General features: G+C 48.0%; 1 protein-coding gene across 1 annotated transcript in view; it reads right to left on the bottom strand.

The window, feature by feature from the left end:
- LOC147023093 (calcium-activated chloride channel regulator 1-like) overlaps positions 1-21464 on the bottom strand; it is an 88769-nt gene extending 67305 nt beyond the window's left edge. Inside the window, exons 1-3 of the mRNA XM_085888124.1 lie at positions 21236-21464; positions 3949-4086; positions 3668-3818 (exon numbers count right to left, since the gene is read on the bottom strand). Coding sequence (XP_085744250.1) covers positions 3668-3818; positions 3949-4086; positions 21236-21391 — 445 coding nt within the window. The 5' untranslated portion in view covers positions 21392-21464. The remainder of the gene's footprint in view (positions 1-3667; positions 3819-3948; positions 4087-21235) is intronic.
- Between the last annotated feature and the right edge of the window lie 319 nt (positions 21465-21783).

Genomic DNA, 21783 nt, shown 5'->3' with positions numbered 1-21783 from the left:
ACTGCTTTTCTTTTGCAGAGTTCAGTGATCCTGGGCCATGGTTTAGTGTAAAATTTGTAAGTTAAGGTTAAGATGTACTGTAAATATGAGTGCGCCCCCGGCATGTCTGTCTAGCGCCGGCAATTTTATTTAAGTCGTCCGTGTGAGTGAGTTTGTTTAGATAGTTACGCAGCCCTCAGGTTATTTATTTTGGGGACACGAATACCATGAATGTCGCACTCAGGGATCCGTAGGTAAAATGTACTAGGGGAAAACTACACATGATGGCACACGAAAATTTGACGACTCGGGACGAGTCTGTAAAAAGGGAAGGGGGTAGTGTTGTGGTTACCAAATTCGCAAACCACCATTCAGGTCCCTTAGGTGAGGTATCTCGGTAAGTGCATGTGTAGTTAGGCCCAAACCCGTTGTCTAGTGGGAATACATGTCATTTATACGTGCTGCGACTCTTCAGGATAGCCGTTTTTCTTTTACTATCTTTATTTTGGACCAACCGCCATGATTACCACCACAACCACAACATCAACCACCAACCACAACGCCGCTTCACCACAACCGCCACGACCTTCCCGTCACACCTCGCAACCGTAGCATCGCCACCGTTCTTGCCCCGCTGTGGGTACCGGTGTTGGACTCGTGCAGGGCGCACGTTGAACAGCGTGTACAAAATCACGGATTTTGTGCTTCAAAAACGGATCAAAAACGACACACGCCCACTTTTTGCCGTCCAATCGGTGAGCGAGGGGCGATTTGGCCCCGCCTCCAGAACGATCGATATATGCAAATTTGTGGATCAAAAAGCCTTCACGCCCACTTTTTCTCGGGCCAATGGGGAGCGAGGTGAAAGGTCAAAGGGAGGGGGTCAAAGGCGAAGCTACGGGGGGATAAAAGGACCGTGTTCGTCAGTCAGAGCAGTGTGGAAGTCTGGAGCCCGAAGCCTGCAGTAGCTGGAGAAGCTGAAGAGAGTCGAACGAGGAGAGCCCAAAGAAGAGTCCAGGGTGGAGAGTCCAGAGGCGGAGAGGCGGCAGCGGCGAAGGCAGACGAGGGGGTGCTCGCGACGGTGCCGGGAGCTGCACGCCCGAGGAAGGCCGGCAGCGTGACCTGGCCGAGGTGGAGACGCACACCAGGGATAATAAAGATCCTCTATACCCCGAGCATCAGCTACCCCCTCCTGTTTCCCCCCGCGCTGAGATAGTGCGACCAAGGGGGCCCCTTTCCCACCCCCCTGCCAGGCACTGTCCGCGAGGCCCGCGGAGTGAGGCGCCATCGCCGCTCCGCGTCTCATCACCAGACGGGTAGGCGCGACCCGGTCTCGGCCTCAGGCCCGCCTCATTCTTGAGGGTATTCTTTCCTTGGTTTTGGGTATGTGTTGTCGGCGCCGTCTGTGAAGTAGAATTGTATAAGTGTTGCCGTGTGCTCGGTAGTCGGTATTAGCTCTGCATTGTCTTCGCTTTTATATTTGCTTTTTGTGTAAATGGAATTGTGTTTTCTTTTTTTTGTGTGCTTTTGGTGGAATTGAATCTGTGTGCTTTTGGTGGAATTGAATTTGTGTGCTTCCCGTGTGCCGCGAATAAATGTGCTTTATTATTGAACTGTTCTCCCGCTTCGCTTCGTCTTTTTCTCCCATTGAATCCTCATCTTGCTTCACGTAAAGGGTTGGTAGTGGGCTGAATACGCCCGATAATTAATCGAACCGTCAAGGTCGACGATAACACCGCTCGGTTATTCTGATAGTACGGAACGGGTCGCTTAAGTGGCCCGTGTCCGAAGTCGACCTGCGGCGAGGTGCGATCGCCCGGTCTACCCTCCGCGTGGGTACTTAGGTAGGTCGAATTTGGCGAGCAACCCTATCCCACGCGGGGGCTGATTGGCTCGATCGCGGTGAGACCGAAAGGTCCACCCGTGACTGGTTCCCGGCGTTAGTCCGAGAGGGTCACGACTGGATTGTCCGTCCGGTGGGCGACGTGCCGCGATTCGAGTTACGTGGCCGTCAGCACGCCGGCGGGCGCGAAGACCGCAACAATATATATATATATATATATATATATATATATATATATATATATATATATATATATATATATATATATATATATATATATATATATATATATGGAACATGTATGTGTTTAAAAAAACAATAAAATTGGATAAGGTTTAATTCCACCTGGTGCCAAACCAAACGGGAATATCTTTCCATTTACAATTGGATATCGGTGGGACCAAAATACTGATGTTTCTGAAGAAGTGACCCTTACATAGCAAGTGACCCGTATTTTGGGGGTTTGATCCTTCTTCTTTCTTTAAACCCACAGACTCATTTTCATGTCATTAAAACTTGTCTTTAATGGAAAGTACGAACAATTTCAAAAACGCAATGTTTAGCTTCCATTCCACTCACATGGATTCACAAACACAGTGACAGATCTGCAGCGATCTTTATCCGACATGCAAAGTCCCGCTCTCGTCTGACTCTTATGGCTGGGTGACGTCATGAGCTTCACCCAACCAACAAATTCCTTCAATCCTCATCTGTACACATTGTCACTTCCATCTACCATTTTTCATCACCTTACTGTGATATTTATCGGTATCTTCGAGTATTTTGAATGGTACGATTTGATTCGGATCGTTTTCATCCGTATACAGGATGTCCACAAATTACCGTTCCAAATTCAAACTGTAATTATAAAAAAATGAATCAAATGGGATACAATGACGTGATTTGATGTTTGTGAATGAATTAACACTTCTCAGTTTTATTGTTAAGATTCGTCAAGTCCTTCATATTGCATTCAACACCGTTTATCATCACTTGGTCTCGATAAACCAGGCAACACTGCTCTTTATTGTGGGGATGCTATTTGCAGTAAATGTGATGTCACATTTCGCAGGCGACAACTAGAAATGAAAAAAAAATAATAATAAAACTTTGAGAAATGTTCTTTGTTTAAGAAATGTTATGTATGTATGTATGTATGTATGTATAGTATGTCATCTTACTTGGAACCTCCTTATCATTACTGATTAGTCAACCTATCGAATAGCGTTTTTATCACGTTTGGTTAAACCTATGCATGCTGTAATGTTTTCGGCCACACAGTTCCCTCCCTGCTGCTTCGTTAATTTTTTTTAATTGGGCTGTGAATTTCAAGTGGTATTTACAAAAAAAAACACAACTTGGGTGTCAAGTTAGACAAAAAAAAAATTGATTCAATTTTATTTGTTAATCTTGTTGCAAATCTGCAACCATAGCATACAAAGGTTTTAAAAAAAAACAAACCTGCTTTCGATTCCCACCAACCCGTTTTTTGTCACCTTCAACTTGCCATGTATGGATTTCCCTTCATGCACGTGTCACAGCCAGTCATTAACATGATATTTTAAATTGACATCAAAATTATCATTTTCGACCACCATGTGAACAAGATTCAATATTTTTGGAATCATCGTGATCCTATTTATCAAAATTGAATCAGCACACTTCATTTGGACTCGAGAGTCAACTCACTCAGCACTGACATCTTTTTACAATATGAATACATCCGTAGATCTTATGCAATCCCACATGTGCATCATAGTATGACAAACATGTACCATGAGGGTTTTTTAGGTTCTTCATTATAATGCTTTATTGTTGAAGAATTTCAAGGAAACAGAATCTTGCCTCTTGGTCCACAATCTGATGCCGCTGAGCTGATCATGAGAAAGTCTGATGTTAAATGGATATATTTCCCTCGCCGTCCACACATCGCGTAGTTCATCGTGTATGGGCACGCGTTTGGATTGCCAGGGGAATCATCAATTCGAATTTCTGCCTGAAATTGTATAATCCACAAATCGTCATTTTTCTTGATAATTTTACAACGATAATTACACTTGTCACTGTCTTTTTTTCTTTACAAACAACAGCAAGACCGATGCTTGAGAAAGCCATTGTTCGAGTACCTTTTCAAATGTTTCAAATGTCATTCTCTGCGTTCTTGTGTTAATCCATGTCGGTGGGACCAAAATACTGATGTTTCTGAAGAAAGCTCGTTGTCTTGTAGCTTTGTACAAGTAATCAGATGCCTCTGTCAAAATTTCCTTTGGAGGATGACAAGGATGAAATTAATTATCACAGTTAGTACATATCAATTCATTAATTTCATATCCAGCCTTTTGCTGCTGGTTGCATCATTGCTGGGAAGGTGGCTGTGTTGCTAATGCAGTGCCTCCTGTTTCCAGGAAGCTGGTACTCATTTTGTTAACCTTGGAAGATTGACAGGCTGAGTCAACCTCACCTGGTGTTACATAGTGGCACAACAAGGGCTCAAACTCAAGACCCAAATATCTTATGCAAATTATTTCCACAGATACAAATATTTGAACTTTGAGGGTTCATTCCTAGACAGGACTTAAGTCCAGCCAAGCTTGCTGTGTAACACATACCAAAAGAAAAATACATATATATATATATATATATATATATATATATATATATATATGTATATATATATATATATATATATATATATATATATATATATATATATATATATATATATATATATATATATATATGTATATATATATATATATATATATATATATATATATATATATATATATATATATATATATATATATATATATATATATATTGTAACGAATTCTGGCCCGTCCGGCGTGCAATCGGCCGCTTGACTCGAATGGCGATCGCGTCGCCCACCGGAACGGACAATTCAGTCGTGACCCTCTTGGAACTATCGCCAAGGAGCTAGCCACGGGTGGGGGTTTAACCTCACCACAACCCAGTCCGCATTCTACCCGCGCGAAATAGGGTGAATCGCCGAAAGTCGATATACCTAAGTACTCGCACGGATAACCTACTGAGGGGTTGTACCATGCCACAGGTCGACTCCGGACACGAACCACTTAAGCGGCTCGTTCCGTGCTATAGGGATAACCGAGCGGAGTTATCGTCGACCATTAGGTTCAGATTAGTTACCGGGTGTTTTAAACCCACTATCAATCCCATACGTGATGCAAGCTGGAGATTCAACAAAGGAAAGGACGAAGCGAAACGGGGAAACAATTGGACAAGCACATTTAATGCGCGACACAGGGAAGCACGTATTTCCAGTCAGCAACAATCATGCACGCATGTACAGGCAAATAGAAGCAAAAGTAATACGACCAACTAAAGCAATGTACAAGCACTTAATCAGTTTTACATGTCGGACTGGCGCCCCAAACACACATACAAAAGCCCAAAGAAAAGAAGAACCTCCCTTGTTGCGGCCAGTGAACCGTCTCCGGCACTCTCTGTGTCCGCTCTCGCAGGTCCACCTCAGGCCGCCTGCGGCACCCTCCGTCCGCGTCTCCCACCAATAGGCCTCGCCGAGCCACGAGCGCGGGAACGAACGAGGAGGAAATGAACGCGAGTTTGTTTGTGGATCAACCGTCACGAGGAGAGAGCATACGGGAGGACCAAAGAGATATCCAAGAGGAAGGAACGCATTCACCAAGGGGCGAAGAAAAGAGAAGAGAAGAGAGCGCGCCCCGCCCGTGTCCGTCCTTTATGGAGCGGGGCTCCGCCCCGTTTCGGGCTCCACCCTCCTTCTGGGAGCCTCCCAAAAAGGGGCGTTCCTCACTCCCGTCCGCGTCACACTGCGCGTCTACCAATCGGGAGCGAGCTGCCCCACCCCTCCCCTTCACACCAAGCGCGGGGAAAAATGGTGGGAAAAAAAACCCTACAGGCTTCACAAGTGGTTTTGTTCTGCCAATCCTTTTCAGACGGTTTCTGTGGTGCGGAAACCGTTCGTAAGCGGGCGTAGTGGTGAAGATGGTGGTGATTGTTGTGGGGGTGGTGTGAGAGTGGTGGGCGTTGTGGCGTAGTTGGTGGCGGTTGTTGTTTGCGTGGAGGTTTGTCGCAATGGTGGCTCAAAATAACGATAGATAAAGAAAAACGGCTAACTAAAGCGTCGCAGCCCGAATGGATCACACATATTCCCTCTAAACAACGGGTGTGGGCGAACTACACATGAACTTATCGATATATCTCACCTGAGGACCCTTTATGGTGTATTGCGAATTTCCACAGCCGTAACACTACCCCCTCCCTTTTTTACAGATTCGTCCCAGTCGTCGAATTTGTGTGTCATCATATGTAGTTCTCCCCGAATACGTTTTACCTTCGGATCCCTGTGTGCGACATTCAGTGTATTCGTGTCCCCAAAATAAATAACCTACGGGCTGAGTAACTAACTAAACAAACTCACTCATGCAGACGACTTAAATAAATTGCCGGTGCTAAGACACACATGCCAGGGGCGCACTAATATTTACAGTACATCTTAACACCTTACAAATTTTACACTAAACCATGGCCCAGGATCAATGGACTCTGCAAAGAGAAAAGCAGTTAGCAGGGAGCCAGGCTGCTCGCATGCAGTCTCTGGCTCAGGGAATGCAGGTGTAGGGAACATGGCCGGCTGCTCACACGCAGTCCAAGACCTCCCCCTTTTTTTTTACAGGGACGCAGTGAACAACGGCGCATGAGCTGCGCAAATGCAGTCTTCGTGCCAGCTCAAGTGGCACACGCAATGAACACAACGGATGGATGGATGGATGGATGAATGGATGGATGGACGCAAACATGGTGCCGCCACTGCAGGCCCGTGTTGTAGCTGCCAACAGGGCAGTCCTCGCAAACTGCGCGACGATCCTAGCGCACATGGCAATGAACAAGGGGCAGGGAAATGCAAAACAGAACGGGGGCAAAAGATGACGAGGGCAGTAGGCATGGCATGGCAAAGGTGGTCAGGCAAACACAGCCTGCAGAACAAGGCCGCTGCAGGCAAACACAGCTGGCAGACTAACTGGCCGGCACAGGCCTTGCAGCAAAAACAGCCGTCAGACGATCTGACCGGCACAGGCCTTGCTGTAAACAGCCAGCCGATGAAGTGGGCTGGCACAGGCCTTTCAGTGGAGGTTGGTGGAGGGAGTGCGGTGGTGCTGGCCACTCGGAAGGCGGGCTCGGACCTACCTACTGTCTCCCTCCCAACCTATCGCCTTTGCCTGTCTCTGTCCATACCCACCCCCTTCATTTGTCAAAAAACAATTTCGCCCCAACTTATTTTTTTGTTGTTTTTATTTTTATCTTTACTTCCCCACGAGAAATCGTCCCCCAACCCCCTTTACTGTCTTTGTTCGGCTAACCTATCCTGTCACCTAGCCTACTCCCAACCCCTACGTTCCCTTCCTGGAGGGGAATAAGGGAGAGCTAGCGTCCTGTGTCGAGGCCCAACTCAAGCCTCAGAATGGCCTCCTCAAACTTCAGCGATCTTTAACCCAAAGTGGGTCCAGCGGCCCACAACGAGAGCGAAGGGATGGATGGTGCGGAGGGTACACTTCCTAATCTCCATTAAGATTTATTCCTTAAACTACCCCAGGGCTTTCAACAAGCGCCTCTCGCTTAAACTATCGGTTCTAACAACCAAGATTCCCGTCGCCTGTGTTAGTGTCCTCGCAAATTTCGGGCCATGGCCCCCCAATTTTCTTCCCGTGCCCTCACACGGTCTCACGGCTGGGACACGTGGCTCCCTTGGCAGGAACTACCCTCTGCTGATTCCCCAACGATGGCACTCCCGGGCACGACACTGCTTCCGAGCTTACCAGCTCCCTAAACACCGGGGAGTGCCCTCCATGGCGACTCCCCTGAAACGCTCACATGGCAGGCTGGCTTCCCGGGCCCCTTTCCGAGGGTCACCTGTGCCCACGACACTGCCCATGCGGGTAATGGCACCCCGGGCCCCTGCATCATACGCACCCGTGCCCACGACGCTATCCCGGCCCCCATGGGCCCTTGGCCAACACGGCCGACTAGCCCGGTGCCCAGGGTACCCACTCAGCGATACTCACCATTCGTAGCCACGCTCCCAGCCCGTCAACAGGGCTCCTGCACCCCTCCAAAACAGGTTTCGAGCCTACTTCCCCACCAACAACAAAACGACCTCCATTTTCCAATTTGTCTAACCCAGCAAACTCACTCTACACTGACCCCGGGGTCCCTCGGGCGGGAATCACTCCTCCCCCAAATCACTCATCGCACAATGCATTCCACAATCACTCCATACACTCAGGCCCGCTGGCCTCACTCACTCAACATGTACAGTTTCCACTCTCTTCAACTCTCACACTCCATCGCTGAATTCTGCTATCTGCATCCCCTAACTAACTCGTGCTCCCACGTCGTCCCTTACACTACAGCACGGTCCTTTTAACCTACGTAGCTAAGCTACGTCCCCTCTACACATCCACAGTCTGTCAATGTCCTCAAAATCCTCAAAAAAATCATTTCCCCATCCTAAATCTCAACTACATCCCTCTAACTAATCCATTCCACAGACTCCATGAGGACTTACCCCTGCCCCATGAAGTCGGTCTAACTAAGCTAACCCTTCCCCCTAACTAGTAGTATCCTGTGCCCAGGCAAGGGGGTCTTCCACCCTTTGCCTGGGAATCCTGTTCACCCGAAGCGAGGCTTGCCGTTTTAAAAAAAAAATTGTGCAGCACCAGCGCGGAAACTCGCAACCTGCGCACTTTTTGCAGGACGTCATGGCCGCTATTCACGTACGTCGTCCCTCTTGGACGGTACCATCCGGCAGGGATAACCCTCCTGCCGGATTCCACCATACAGCCACGACATCACCCTGCGCATCAAAAAAAAACAAGCCTCGCGTTTCGAGGGGTTCCCCACACGAACACATGTGCTCTGCCCGTCAGAGCTTCACACATATGCTCGCATGGAGAACCCGTCCGGTCCAAATCCGTTTATCCAGCCAAACCTTTGTCCGTCCGCGGGATCGGCAACATCCACCGCGGGCGTTTCCGGACCGGGTTTCACTCCCGCAAGCGCGCACGTGGCGGCCTCGTGCTTACCACAGCACGGACCTCGCGCTCGCTGCAGTGTAAACCCGGCGCGGTCCCCAATACAGCTACGGCCGCTACTCGGCTTTTGTCCATCTGTCGCCGTCGTCTCCATCGCCATTCGACCCACGCACACCTGCGTGTCATGACGCTCACACACCACTCCATGACATTCACACCGGGAGACGCGACTGCGTGCTCCCGCATGCCGACCGTTATCTCCCTTACATACCGCTCTCTCACACACACACACCCTTCTACTCATACACGCGGTGACACTCACACACGGTGTTTCACTCACACACGGCGTGCTGGGAAGCACAAACTTTGACACACTTGCCACCACACCACTCACACGCGGGGTTTCTTCCACACACGGGGTCTCACTCATACCCGGGGTCTCATCCACACACAGGATATTTGTCACCCACCCGGTCGCTCTCACACACGCCCTTGCACCCGCGCTATGCGTGCGTTGCAGCACGCATTTCGCCACACTCGTAAACACACGCACCGGGACCACACTCGTAACCAGACACCTCGACACCACACACACCGGGACAATCGCACTGGGGATTAGTGCCACCACAAGGGGTTCCGGGGCCTCCATACCCCCCAAGCTCTCTGTGCACCCGTTCGCCTCACTCATCCCCTCTACCTCGCAATGCTCCACCGGACCCACCTGGTCGTGACTCGCTTCAAGGGAGAATAGCATCTCCCTCCGTTCCCAAAGGAGGCTATCCAGCTGCTTGCACCGGGTCCCCACACAGTCCGCCAGCTCCCCCTCATGGTCCTCCACTACCTTAATGTGTGTGCGCTCGTCCTTAACCCCATCCAATTCACCCTCTATCTCCCGTGTCTCTGCACATTTTATTTCTGTTGTCTCTTTGTGTCTATTCGTTTCTTCCTGGATCCTCGTCTCTGTTTCCTCCTTCATTTCATTTAATTCATTCTCGACTCGGTCTATCTCCCGTGTCTCTGGCAATACTTCTACTTCCTTCTTTGTTGTCCCTGTTACTTCCCTCTTTTCCATTCTTGTTTGTGTCTCCTTTATTAGGGTAGGTCCTAACTGTTCCTTCATCCGACGAGTGGTGTCGATCAAGTCCTGCACTACCGACATTGCTCCTCGTGGTGATATCACACGCCCCACCTTATTGCGCTGTTCCATTTCCTGGCTCCTTTTGAGCCGTTCCTCCTCTCGAAACGTTTTGAGTTCTTCGTTCTCTTTCCGGAGTTTTTCAATCTCCGTGGACGCCAATTCTGCTTTCTCCTCGAATTGGTTAATTTCAAATTCGTGCAGTTTTTGTTTTCTCTCCCACTGTTCCTTTCGTTCTTCCCTCTCCAATCTCATCATTTCTTTCAATTGGCCTAGTTCTTTTTCCCGTTTCGTTCGTTGTTCGTTCTCTATCTCCTCGCACTCCAGCCTCGCCTTTTCTTTCAATTGGTCAACCTCAAATTCGTGTTCTTTTTTGTTTTCTATTCCACTGTTCCTCTCGTTCTTCCTTCTCCAATGTCGTTGTCTCCTTCAATTGACTGATTTCTCCTTCCTGCTTCATTCCTTGCTCCTTCACCTTCTCCTCGTACTCCAACGTATTTTTTCCTTTTGTTGTTCAGTTTCAAATTGATACTCTTTCAGTTTTCTATTCCACTGTCTTCCTTGTTCTTCATTCTGCAATCTCGTTATTTCCTTCTCCTGCCTCATTCGTTCTTCCTTACTCTTTCTTGCATTTCATTCTTTAATCTGGCCTTCGCTTCCAGCTGTTCGATCTGTACAGTGTGATTCCTCAACGTTTCATTCTCCGTTCTCTTTCTTTCCTCTCTTAACATCCTCAGTTCGTTTTGTAATCCTCTCTCTTTGGTTTCGTGTTTCAGTATCTCAGAAGTTTTTTTCCATGATTCCTCTCTCAATTTGCATGCTTCTTTCCCCATTTCATCTCTTCTTTCCACTGCTTCCCTCCTCAATTCCTCCCTTTTCTTCCTGGATTCCTTTAGTTTTTCCTGCCGTTCCTTTCCCATTCATATCTCCCTTTCCAGGGTTTCTCTTTTAATCTGGCTTGTCGTTACCTCTCGCTTCAGTCATACCAATTCCCCCATCTTGTTTGCGTTTTTCCTTTTCTAGCATTGTTTTCCTTTCTCCTTCCTCCCTCATTTCTCCCTGGAGTTGTTCAAACTGTTCTGACTTTTCCAGCAATTCCTCCGTCCTTTCCTCCAGCTGTCCCTCTCCTCTTTTTATCTTCCATTCTAGGCTTTCTCTTTCCTGATTGCCTGTTCTTATCTCTTCCTTCAATTGTTCCAACTCCCCATCGTGTTCACATTTTTTCTCTTCCAACTGCATTTCCCTCACTCTCCCCTCTAGTTCTTTGAACCGCCTTGCCCCCTCCAATATTTTTTCCATTAGTTGTTTTACTTCCAAATCGTGCTCCTTTTGTTTCTTTTCGAGCTCGGTTTTCCATTCTTCCTCCAATTGTTTCCGAAGCTCGCCGATGTCGCCTGCTTCGCCTGCCATGCCCACGTGGCTTGAAACAGTTGTTGGGAGCGCTCGCCTCGTGTCGTGCCATTCGTTGCGCTAAAAATAGCCGCCTGCTCACGTCTCGTGCCGCGCTGAAGTGCGGCCGCACCGCCATCTTGAGACTCCATTTGCCGGCAACGTTCGTGCTCAATAAATGAGGGTGAGCTCCCCCATGGATTAAAATTAGCGGTGGAGTTATAAAAAGAACCATCCTGGGCCATGGATTCTACATTACTACACATATACATTTCTACCCCCGGCACCCACTCGCTTTGAAACTCCATCTTATTTCTCATAAGAGATTAAAATTTTGCCTGCTCGTAATTTGGGGGGAACGGGGGGGGGGGGTGGTCGCCTCGCACACCCCTGGTCCGATCCCCGTGAATTGAGCCTGGAGACGGGAGAGTTTGTATCCCACTCCTGACATCATTGTTACGAATTCTGGCCCATCCGGCGTGCGATCGGCCGCTTGACTCGAATGGCGACCGCGTCGCCCACCGGAACGGACAATTCAGTCGTGACCCTCTTGGAACTATCGCCAAGGAGCTAGCCACGGGTGGGGGTTTAACTTCACCACAACCCAGTCCGCATTCTACCCGCAACGAAATAGGGTGAATCGCCAAAAGTCGATATACCTAAGTACTAGCACGGGTAACCTACCGAGGGGTTGTACCATGCCACAGGTCGACTCCGGACACGAACCGCTTAAGCGGCTTGTTCTGTGCTACAGGGATAACCGAGCGGAGTTATCGTCGACCATGACGGTTCAGATTAGTTACCGGGTGTTCTAAACCCACTATCAATCCCTTACGTGATGCAAGATGGAGATTCAACAAAGGAAAGGACGAAGCGAAACGGGGAAACAATTGGACAAGCACGTTTAATGCGCGACACACGGAAGCACGTATTTCCAGTCAGCAACAATCATGCACGCATGTACAGGCAAATAGAAGCAAAAGTAATACGACCGACTAAAGCAATGTACAAGCACTTCATCAGTTTTGCTTGTCGGACTGGCACCACAAACACACATACAAAAGCCCAAAGAAAAGAAAAACCTCCCTTGTTGTGGCCGGTGAACAGTCTCCGGCACTCTCTGTGTCCGCTCTCGCAGGTCCACCTCAGGCCGCCTGCGGCGCCCTCTGTCCGCGTCTCCCACCAATAGGCCTCTCCGGGCCACGAGCGCGGGAACGAACGAGGAGGAAGGGAACGCAAGTTGGTTTGCAGATCAACCGTCATGAGGAGAGCATACGGGAGGACCAAAGAGATATCCAAGAGGAAGGAACGCATTCACCAAGGGGCGAAGAAGAGAAGAGAAGAGAGCGCACCCCGCCCGTGTCCGTCCTTTATGGAGCAGGGCTCCGCCCTTCGCTCCGCCCCGTTTCGGGCTCCACCCCCATTATGGGAGCCTCCCAAAAAAGGGCGTTCCTCACTCCCGTCCACGTCACACCGCGCGTCTACCAATCGGGAGCGAGCTGCCCCACCCCTCCCCTTCACACCAAGCGCGGGGAAAGATGGTGGGGAAAAAAAACCCCACAGGCTTCACAAGTGGTTTTGTTCTGCCAATCCTTTTCGGACGGTTTCCGTGGTGCAGAAACTGTCTTACCGTGGTCCGCGGAGGATGGCGTTCGTAATTGGGCGTAGTGGCAAAGATGGTGGTGATTGTTGTGGGGTGGTGTGAGCGTGGTGGGCGTTGTGACATAGTTGGTGGCGGTTGTTGTTTGCGTGGAGGTTTGTGGCAATGGTGGCTCAAAAATAACGATAGATAAAGAAAAACGGCTAACTAAAGCGTCGCAGCCCGAATGCATCACACATATTCCCTCTAAACAACGGGTGTGGGTTAACTTCACATGAACTTAGACATATCTCACCTGAGGACACTTTATGGTGTATTGCGAATTTCCACAGCCGTAACAATATATATATATATATATATATATATATATATATATATATATATATATATATATATATATATATATATATATATATATATATATATATATATATATATATTGCTCCTCGTCAGAGCCTCTCACACATACACTCAGTATGCTGTTAGGGTTAGGGTTAGGGTTAGGAAAACATCCCCGAGGTCATTCTGATCCGAATATTTGCATATTGGTTTCTCCTGCCGCCTATAAAATGGCGAGCGCAAGGCGAATCGAGGGTCTTTGGTGGAGTCGTGAGGAGAGTGCGGAACTGAAGAGGGTCGGGTGAGGAGAGTGTGGAACGGAGAAGAGTTGCAGAGAGAGTCGGGCGAGTGAGAGCGGTGGAACTGCAAGCAAGGGAGCTCGGGTCCGAGGCCAGAAGGACGGCGGTCGGCAACGAGGTTGCGGTTTGGGATCGCTCGTCGCGTCGTGGGACCCAAGCCAGCCAGCCACTCCCCTCCCCCAGGGCATCAACAATCTCCCTTTCCCCCACGCTGAGATAGTGCAAAAGGGGGCCCCGTTCCCACCCCACCCCACACGTAGTGCAAACGAAACCCGCCAAGGAGCACGGAGTCGGGGCACAGCCGCGCGGCCACATTTGCGGCTCGCCGCCGACGCGTCATGAGGACGCGGGTCGGACCCCCCCCCCCCTGGTCTCGCGGACCTGGCCCCTCCTCTAGGTCCCGCGCACATTTGGCCTACGGCCCTGTCTGCCTCCTTGTCTATGAGGGTGGCTTCTTTCCTTTGCTTTTGTGTAAATGTGTGTTGGCGCCGTCTGTGAAGTAAAACTGTATAAGTGTTGCCGTGTGTGCGTGTAGTCAGTATTATCTCTGCATCGTTGTTGCTTTTATTGTTTTGGTTGCTTTATGTGCATTTTGACTGTGTGGATGTATATACGTGCTTTCCGTGTGCCGGGAAATAAATGTGATTTATGTGAACTGTTTTCCCGTTTAGCTTTGTCTTTTCTTTGTGGACTCTCCATCCTGCTTCACGTAAGGGGTTTGTAGTGGGCTTAATACGCCGGGTAATTAAATCGGAACCGTCGAGGCCGACAATAACACTGCTCGGTTATCACTGTAGCACGGAACGGACCGCTAAGCGGTTCGTGTCCGGAGTCGGCCTGTGGCGTGGTACGATCGCCCAGTCGACCATTCGCGCAGGTACTTAGGTAGATCGAATTTGGCGAGAGACCCTATCCTGTGCGGGTGGGCAATTGACACGATCGTGGTGAGGTTAAACCCCCACCCGTGACTCGCTCTCGGCGTTGTTCTGAGAGGGTCACGACTGAATTGTCCGTCCGGTGGGCGACATGCTGCGATTCGAGTTGTGTGGCCGTTCGCACGCCGGCGTGCGCGAATTCGCAACAATATATATACATATATATTGTTGTGGATTCTCCGCCTGCCGGCGTGGAAACGATCGCGTCTAACCAATGGCGGCCGCTTCGCCCACCGAACGGACAATCCAGTCGCGGCTTTCCGGATCAACGCCAAAAACCAGCCACGGGTGTGTTTTTAAGCACACCACAACCTTGTCCGTACTCTACCCATGCGCGCTACAGAGTGAATCGCCGAATTGCTAATATACCTAATTAATCGCGCGGGTAGATTACCGAGAGAGTGTACCTCAACGGGACCGCTTGGAAACGAGCCGCTTAAGCAGCTCACTTCCTTTTGGGATAACCGAGCGGGGTATTATCGCACAGTCCCGTTGGACCCGATCGCTTTACCGGTTATTTAAAAACCAACTATATTCCAAGTGCAAGATGGCAGCTCAATTAAGGAAAAGACACAACGAATGGGGTACATTTATTTACGAACAACACATAAGCACGTATAAACAATGATGCAGTCATGCAGGTATGCAAAACACGCATGCAGTCATGTATCAATCAAGCAAAAGCAATGTAAAAGAGCTACTATCGTCAATCTATTATTTACAGTCACTTATACAGTTCTACTTGCGGACGTGGCGCCACAACTTTCATACAAAGGAAAAACCCGAGGACAGACGAGGGGTAGAATGGACCTCTTTGAGTCTTTATTGTACGGAGCCGTGTAGACCGCAGAGGCTCCGTGAGGCCGCGCTGGTTACCTTCACCTCGCTGAGCGACCAACAACGTCCCGTCCCTACGGCCGCTGTCGTGACCGCGGTCCGGCCCAGGCCTCGTCTGAGAGCCTGGCGATTTGTGCCCAGCCGGCAACACCTCAGAGGAACTAACGGGCCTTATGCTCTTTCCGAGTTGATGCTCTTTTTAAGAACCCGTCCGTTCCTCAGCGATGCTCGGACTGTCCCGAAGCCCGATCACCTCCGACCGTTCGGTGCTGGCTGGCGAGCTCCCTCCGGCTCTTCCAACGTCCCGTACACGCACGCGCAACTTTGCGCGCACAGCAGGCTGGGCTACGCCTACAGCTCCTGTCTCCTCCGCTCTCCTCAGCTTCCCCACCGACTGCAAGCTCCAGACTTCTGCGCAGCTCCTCGACCCCTCCAGACTGACTAAACTGGTGCTCTGTGTGCCGTTTTATAGGGTTCGTGAGGCGAAATCTGATCTCCGCACTCTCACCTCTGACCCCCACTGGCTCCGCCCCTCTCGCTATATAAAATAAAATGACCGTTTTACAGCCATTTTTCCCTGCTGTGCAGGGGTTGGGCTTTTTCTTGAGGCAATGTTTTATGGCCGGATGCCCTTCCTGACACCAACCCTGGTCTCCTCTTACGACACACAGGGATATGGTACACCTATTCTTACCGGGGCATACCAGTACACTGGTACTCATTTCACCGACCTCGGAAGGATGACAGGCTGAGTCAACCCCCTGGTGTTAATTCAGCATCCAACGGGGCTTGAACTCAGGACCCTGGGATCCCAAGCCACCACTCTAACCACTAAGCCAACACCAGGCTTCCTGATCGCTATCCTGATCCGAATTCCGAGGCGAAGCTTGGAGCGAGCAGACGTGCGCGAAGCAGCGACCCTGGCGAGCAGACGTGCGTGAAATCACCGACTTGCGCGGCGAGGAAACTCCCGCGTCTGTTTGCAGCGATCTCACCGTTGCCGGCGCAAAGATGGCCGTCCACACAGGCTGAGACAAACACCATCCAGACGCATCCGGAGCCAAGCTGTGCGGAGACATACACCGCTTGGACACGTCCGGAGACAAACTCCCGTCCAAACATAAACACCACCCGGATACATCCGGAGACAAATACCATCCAGCCTGGACATAACCACCATCCAGACAAAACGACCGTCCGAATACATCCAGAGAGAGAGGGGGGGGGATGAAAAAAAAGAAGAGAGAAAGGTGAGTGGTGAAGGTGGAGTGAGTGAAGAGAATGATATGTTATGCTTAATGACCGAACACACACACAAAAACAAACTCATCTCAGAACAGCTGTCCACACAATGACACAATACAACAGAGTTTATAATTTAATCCACTGGCACATCTGCAAAAACTTTTGATGTCTGAGTTCCAGAAAATTTGTGGGAACACGAACCAAAAGTAAATCACTGAAAACATGGACGTACCTACCGCTCACGTACAACTTGATGATCCCATCGAGTATGAACATCAAAAACAAAGCATTGCGACCAGATATGAAACTTCGGTACAAAAACAAGGAGAAGAAGCCATTGCTGATTGAGGTGTTAATGCCAGTGATTTTGGACTAAACTATGCAGAAATCAAGAAAATGACCAAATACCAAGACTTCAAGAATGAAGTGAGAAGATCCTGGAAGCTGAAGAATGCCAAAGTTGTACCAGTGATAGCAGGAGCTACAGGAATGATGACAAAGAACCTCACAGAGATCTTAAACATATGGGCAATACCCCTGGGTGCTCACCTGGTAGTGGTGAGATAAGATAACGAGGCAACCACTGGTTGGCATGGATGACCCACAAAATATATAATATGGAAGAAAGTGAATATACCTGTGCATTTTTTTTTAATGCCATGAACAAACCTTGGTACATCACGGGTGATGAAGGTTGTGGTCAAGTTTCATCAAAATTGTCTGTGTGTGTGGTTTCAGGAAAGAAAGCAAATACATATTTTGAGGGGCAACCCCCCCCCCCATATAACCCCTTAGACCCCAATTTTTTTCAATGTCGTGAACAAACTTTGGAACATCATGGGTGGTGAAGATGGTCAAGTTTCATCGGAATTGTGTGTAGCTTTTGAAAAGAAAGCAAATGCATATTTTTGGGGGCAACACCCCTCTCCCCATAGACCTTCCAAGACTCCAATTTTTTTTTAATGTCATGAACAAACTTTAGTATATCATGGGCGGTGAAGATGGTGGTTAATTTTCATCGGAATTGTATGTGTAGTTTTGGAGAAGAAAGCAAATATAATTTGGGGGGCAACCCAACCCCCCTTAAAGCCAGATTTTTCTGAAGTCATGAAAAAACTTTGGTTTCGTCATGGTTGTCATGAAGTTTCTTTGGAATTTTGTGTATCATTTGAGAAGAAAGCAAATACCTCTTTGGGAAGGAAACCCACTCCTCCCCCCCACCCCTACCCCCGTAAACTCCCTCTATAGACCCCTTGAGACCCCGTTTTTTTATGCCATCATGGGTGTTGACGGTTGTGGTCAGATTTCATTGAAATCTTATGTATGGTTTCTGAGAAGAAGAGGCAAGTATTTGTGGACGGACGGACGACGCACCATCCCATAAAGCTCCCCAGAACTACTTTACAGGTGAGCTAAAAAACATCCCTGGGAATATTATTACAAAGGAACTACAGTTGGACGCTGTCCGGGACTCAGCGACAATCCTGAAGAGAACCCTCAGCACAAAACTTTGAGAACAGAAAACTTCACAGCTTGGTCCATGAATCGTGATCCCTTACTGAAATAAAGGTGGATACTTTGAGCCCACCCTGGGAGGACTCCATTCCACATTCTGAAACACGCGTATGTAGATACCAATCAACGACACACACACACACTTGGCCGAAATCGGCAACTTTTCGGGAATCGGCAGGTTGGAGTCAGTGTGATTACCGATGATACTACGTAACGTATACAACCCAGAAATCTTGAGTTGCTTTCACCAAAAAACAATGTCACATTGATATAGACGTTTCAGGGAGATGATCACAAACATTATTCTTTATAAGCAGTTGTGTGTGATGGGTGTGAAAACTTTTGTCAAGCAAATCCGACAACGAAATGCTTTAGAAACAGGAGCGAGAACAAAGTAAAACCTAATAGAACCTCCATAATATACGGGATGAAACTTTGCCACCACAACACCCGGAACAGGCACGGCATGTCCACATACCCGCGGAGAGTCCATACAGATCCAAATCTACCCATATGTACCACGTCCATGTGTGCTGTATGTACCTTTAACTTATAGTAAATGTCGACTGCACATCCCAATCAGGACACGAGCTGCACTGTACAGCTCGGTAAGTGGTTTAAGCACTCAAGCACTCCAACAGAATGCCTGGGTTGGCAAGTTATTACCAATTGCCGTCGATACAACTCTGCACCTGGAAACACCAGTGGAACGTCCGAATTGGACAAATCAACACTTTTTGGGGAGTCAGAACTGCTGATACATTCAAATCTGGAGCTTACATTTTGTAATAATGTTTAGTTTAAGAGATTCTCTTGGTTATTCATATGGACAAATGAAATAAAGCCATGAACGCTGGTGTCTCCAGGTGTTTATAAGTATTGCAATGTACCCAGCCCTTCATAGTTATGATGAACAGGTATTCGATAATATGAGTGAGGAAAGTGAAAACAAACAAAACATTATCGTTTAATAAATCGTTGCGGCCTGTTCCAAGTCACGGCATGGTTGAGCAGGCCAAAAAACACGACGGTTTCAGACCCCAGCTAGGTTACCCAAGAAGCACCTTAAGACCTCAGACAGCGAGGTGGCCAAAGATTGCCTGATGCAGGATATAATTAAATAAAGCTGTTAATTATCTTCAAAAGGGGTGTTTTAATCAAACAAAACACCAATTTTTCACTCTTTCACTTCCTTGGAGTTTTCTTCGTATGCATGCAAAGTTTCAGGCTGCTAGGTTTCATGGTTTTGGAGTTATGAAGGAGACACACTGATGCACTGACACTGACAGTTATTAGTATAGATATATGAAAAAGGAAGACCCACCCACATCTCTCACCTGTGAATGGAGGGAATAACCAATTAGCTTTCACCGAATCGATTAAACCCAGGTGGTGAGGATTATATAAAAATATCGACTCCTCCCACACTCTTCTCGTCGCTCTTCTCGTCGAAGAAGCTGCATAAAGCAACCAAGAAAGGCTACCAAGGTGGCCCTTTTATTGTTTCAAACCCTTCCCAGCATTCCTCCACAGATGTAAAGATGTTCACAAATAGCACACATGAGAATCCCAATGCTACACAACCCCCTCAGCTGCCGGACCGGTTTCATCGCTTGTTGACGAATCAGCGACAGCGCAGACACAAATATATACCAGAGGCTCCCAAGCATGTACCACGTGCAAACGACAAAAGCAGTCAACATTTAAATGAAACAAGCTCGAATGAGCTTAGATCCTCATCCTCTTAATGATGACATCATAAAAACGAATATGACGTCATTGTGATGTGTCAGGTTTGCGATAAATTATCTGTGCTAATGCCCGGCTTGATTCCCGCAAACAAAATTCAAACAGCTTGCCTAGTTTCGGAGATAATGGTATAGGCGATTTCCATTAGCGGCGATATTGTGACGTCAAATTTTTTCTCAGAAGAATTTCCAAAATCAGAGATGGTTACTGCCTGCGCGTGGGCTTTCTGCATATACATGGCAAGTTTCACGAATATCCGATGAAAACTCTGGGTTGTGAAACAAAAAAAAAGTCAAAAAATAGGAATGACGTCATGAAAATTGATATGACGTCATAGTGATGTATCATATGTGCGAGATGTATCAATTAATCTCTGAGTGAGTGTGAGCCCTGCGCAGAGGTGTCATTGACAACCCAATGTTGCCTGGAGCAGTAAACATTCACAAACAGAGCTTCAGGACGTTTGGTTTCTCGAAATCCTTTCGGTTGGTTTTCTTTCTAAGAACCGAATCGAGCGATTGACTGATTTAGTTCATGTCTCCCCAACAGAAACAGCAGGCTGGTGAGGGAGGAACATGGAGATCAAAGTTCTTGAACAAAGCAAATACTCGTTAGTCCAACGATTGTACTTTCTTTCAAAGGGGAAGTCTTACAAACTTTGTTTCCTCCACCTGTCTCACATCGAGCCACTCGATCAAAACGAGGTAGGCTCCCGAAGGGTACATAATTTTGTTTCAACAATTCGTGCATAAATATTATTAGTGTTCATTCCATCCCGATCAGCTATTTCAGCAATCCTGGAAACCATTTTGATTATTGAAGACCTCTGTTAGTTAAGCTACACAGTGCACATTCTTTTTGGGGGAGGTAGGGGTTGCTATACTTGGGAAGGGGGGGGGGGAGGGAGATATCACTGCATGTATATTTAACGACCCCAATTATTCCCACATTTTTGTGTGGGAAAGTTGGGGGAACATGGTCGTCGCTTGGCCGCAACTACTCGGATTATTCTTTGTGAAAGACTCACCCAGGGATCTTCAACGTCCAACAGCAACCAGTGTTCGCAGGTGGGACCTTGGGTTTAATGTCAATCCGAGGACGGACGGACAGACGGACACACACACACACACACACACACACACACACACACACACACACACACACACACACACACACACACACACACACACACACACACACACACACAACCTCATCCTGCATATGAAACACCATGGTGGCAGTTTATAGCTGGTCCGACATTCAAACCCAGGCTCAGCAGTTATCATCTAAGAAAATGATTACCACGTCAAAGATGTACCTTGATCTTGTCGATAAGCTCTGGATTCTCAGGGATGTCCGGATGGATGGCGACAACAAATTCTTCATAGCCATTGGATTTCAAAACAGCAAAGCCGTTCACACAACAAACACATAGATGAAAGGTCAGTACACAGATGAAATTTCTCATTGCCATCTTCTGCCAGCTATCGGCCTCTTCTCTCGCAATCGACTGCTTCTGTACCTTTATGAATCAAAAACAAGGCGGAACTGAGTGTTGACATTTTGCGAGGAATCCAGGTGTAATTGCAGGTAAACAAGTCTTGCCTGCGCCTGAGGCTTGCACTTTTCAAACTCATGTTTACATTTCCCAGATGTTTGCTGTGAAGTTAGCAGTGATATCACACAAACACACATGTCAGCAAGTCAAGCCTTCTGTGCACTTGCAGTACAATCAAATTCATTTGAACGAGTCTCATTTTATCGTCATACTAATCCACCTGTTGGAAATGTTGGATCTTGGAAGGTCATTATGATTCAGGTAAGTATTCTGTACTTCATGTTTGTCCACACCTTAGCTTGGCATCT

This window comes from Eptatretus burgeri, chromosome 7 (assembly GCF_056783735.1).
Source record: "Eptatretus burgeri isolate ZD-2024b chromosome 7, Ebu_testis_v1, whole genome shotgun sequence".
NCBI classification, from domain to species: Eukaryota; Metazoa; Chordata; class Myxini; order Myxiniformes; family Myxinidae; genus Eptatretus; species Eptatretus burgeri.
Note: the sequence above shows the minus strand (reverse complement) of the source record. Positions and strands in the feature narration are given on the sequence as shown.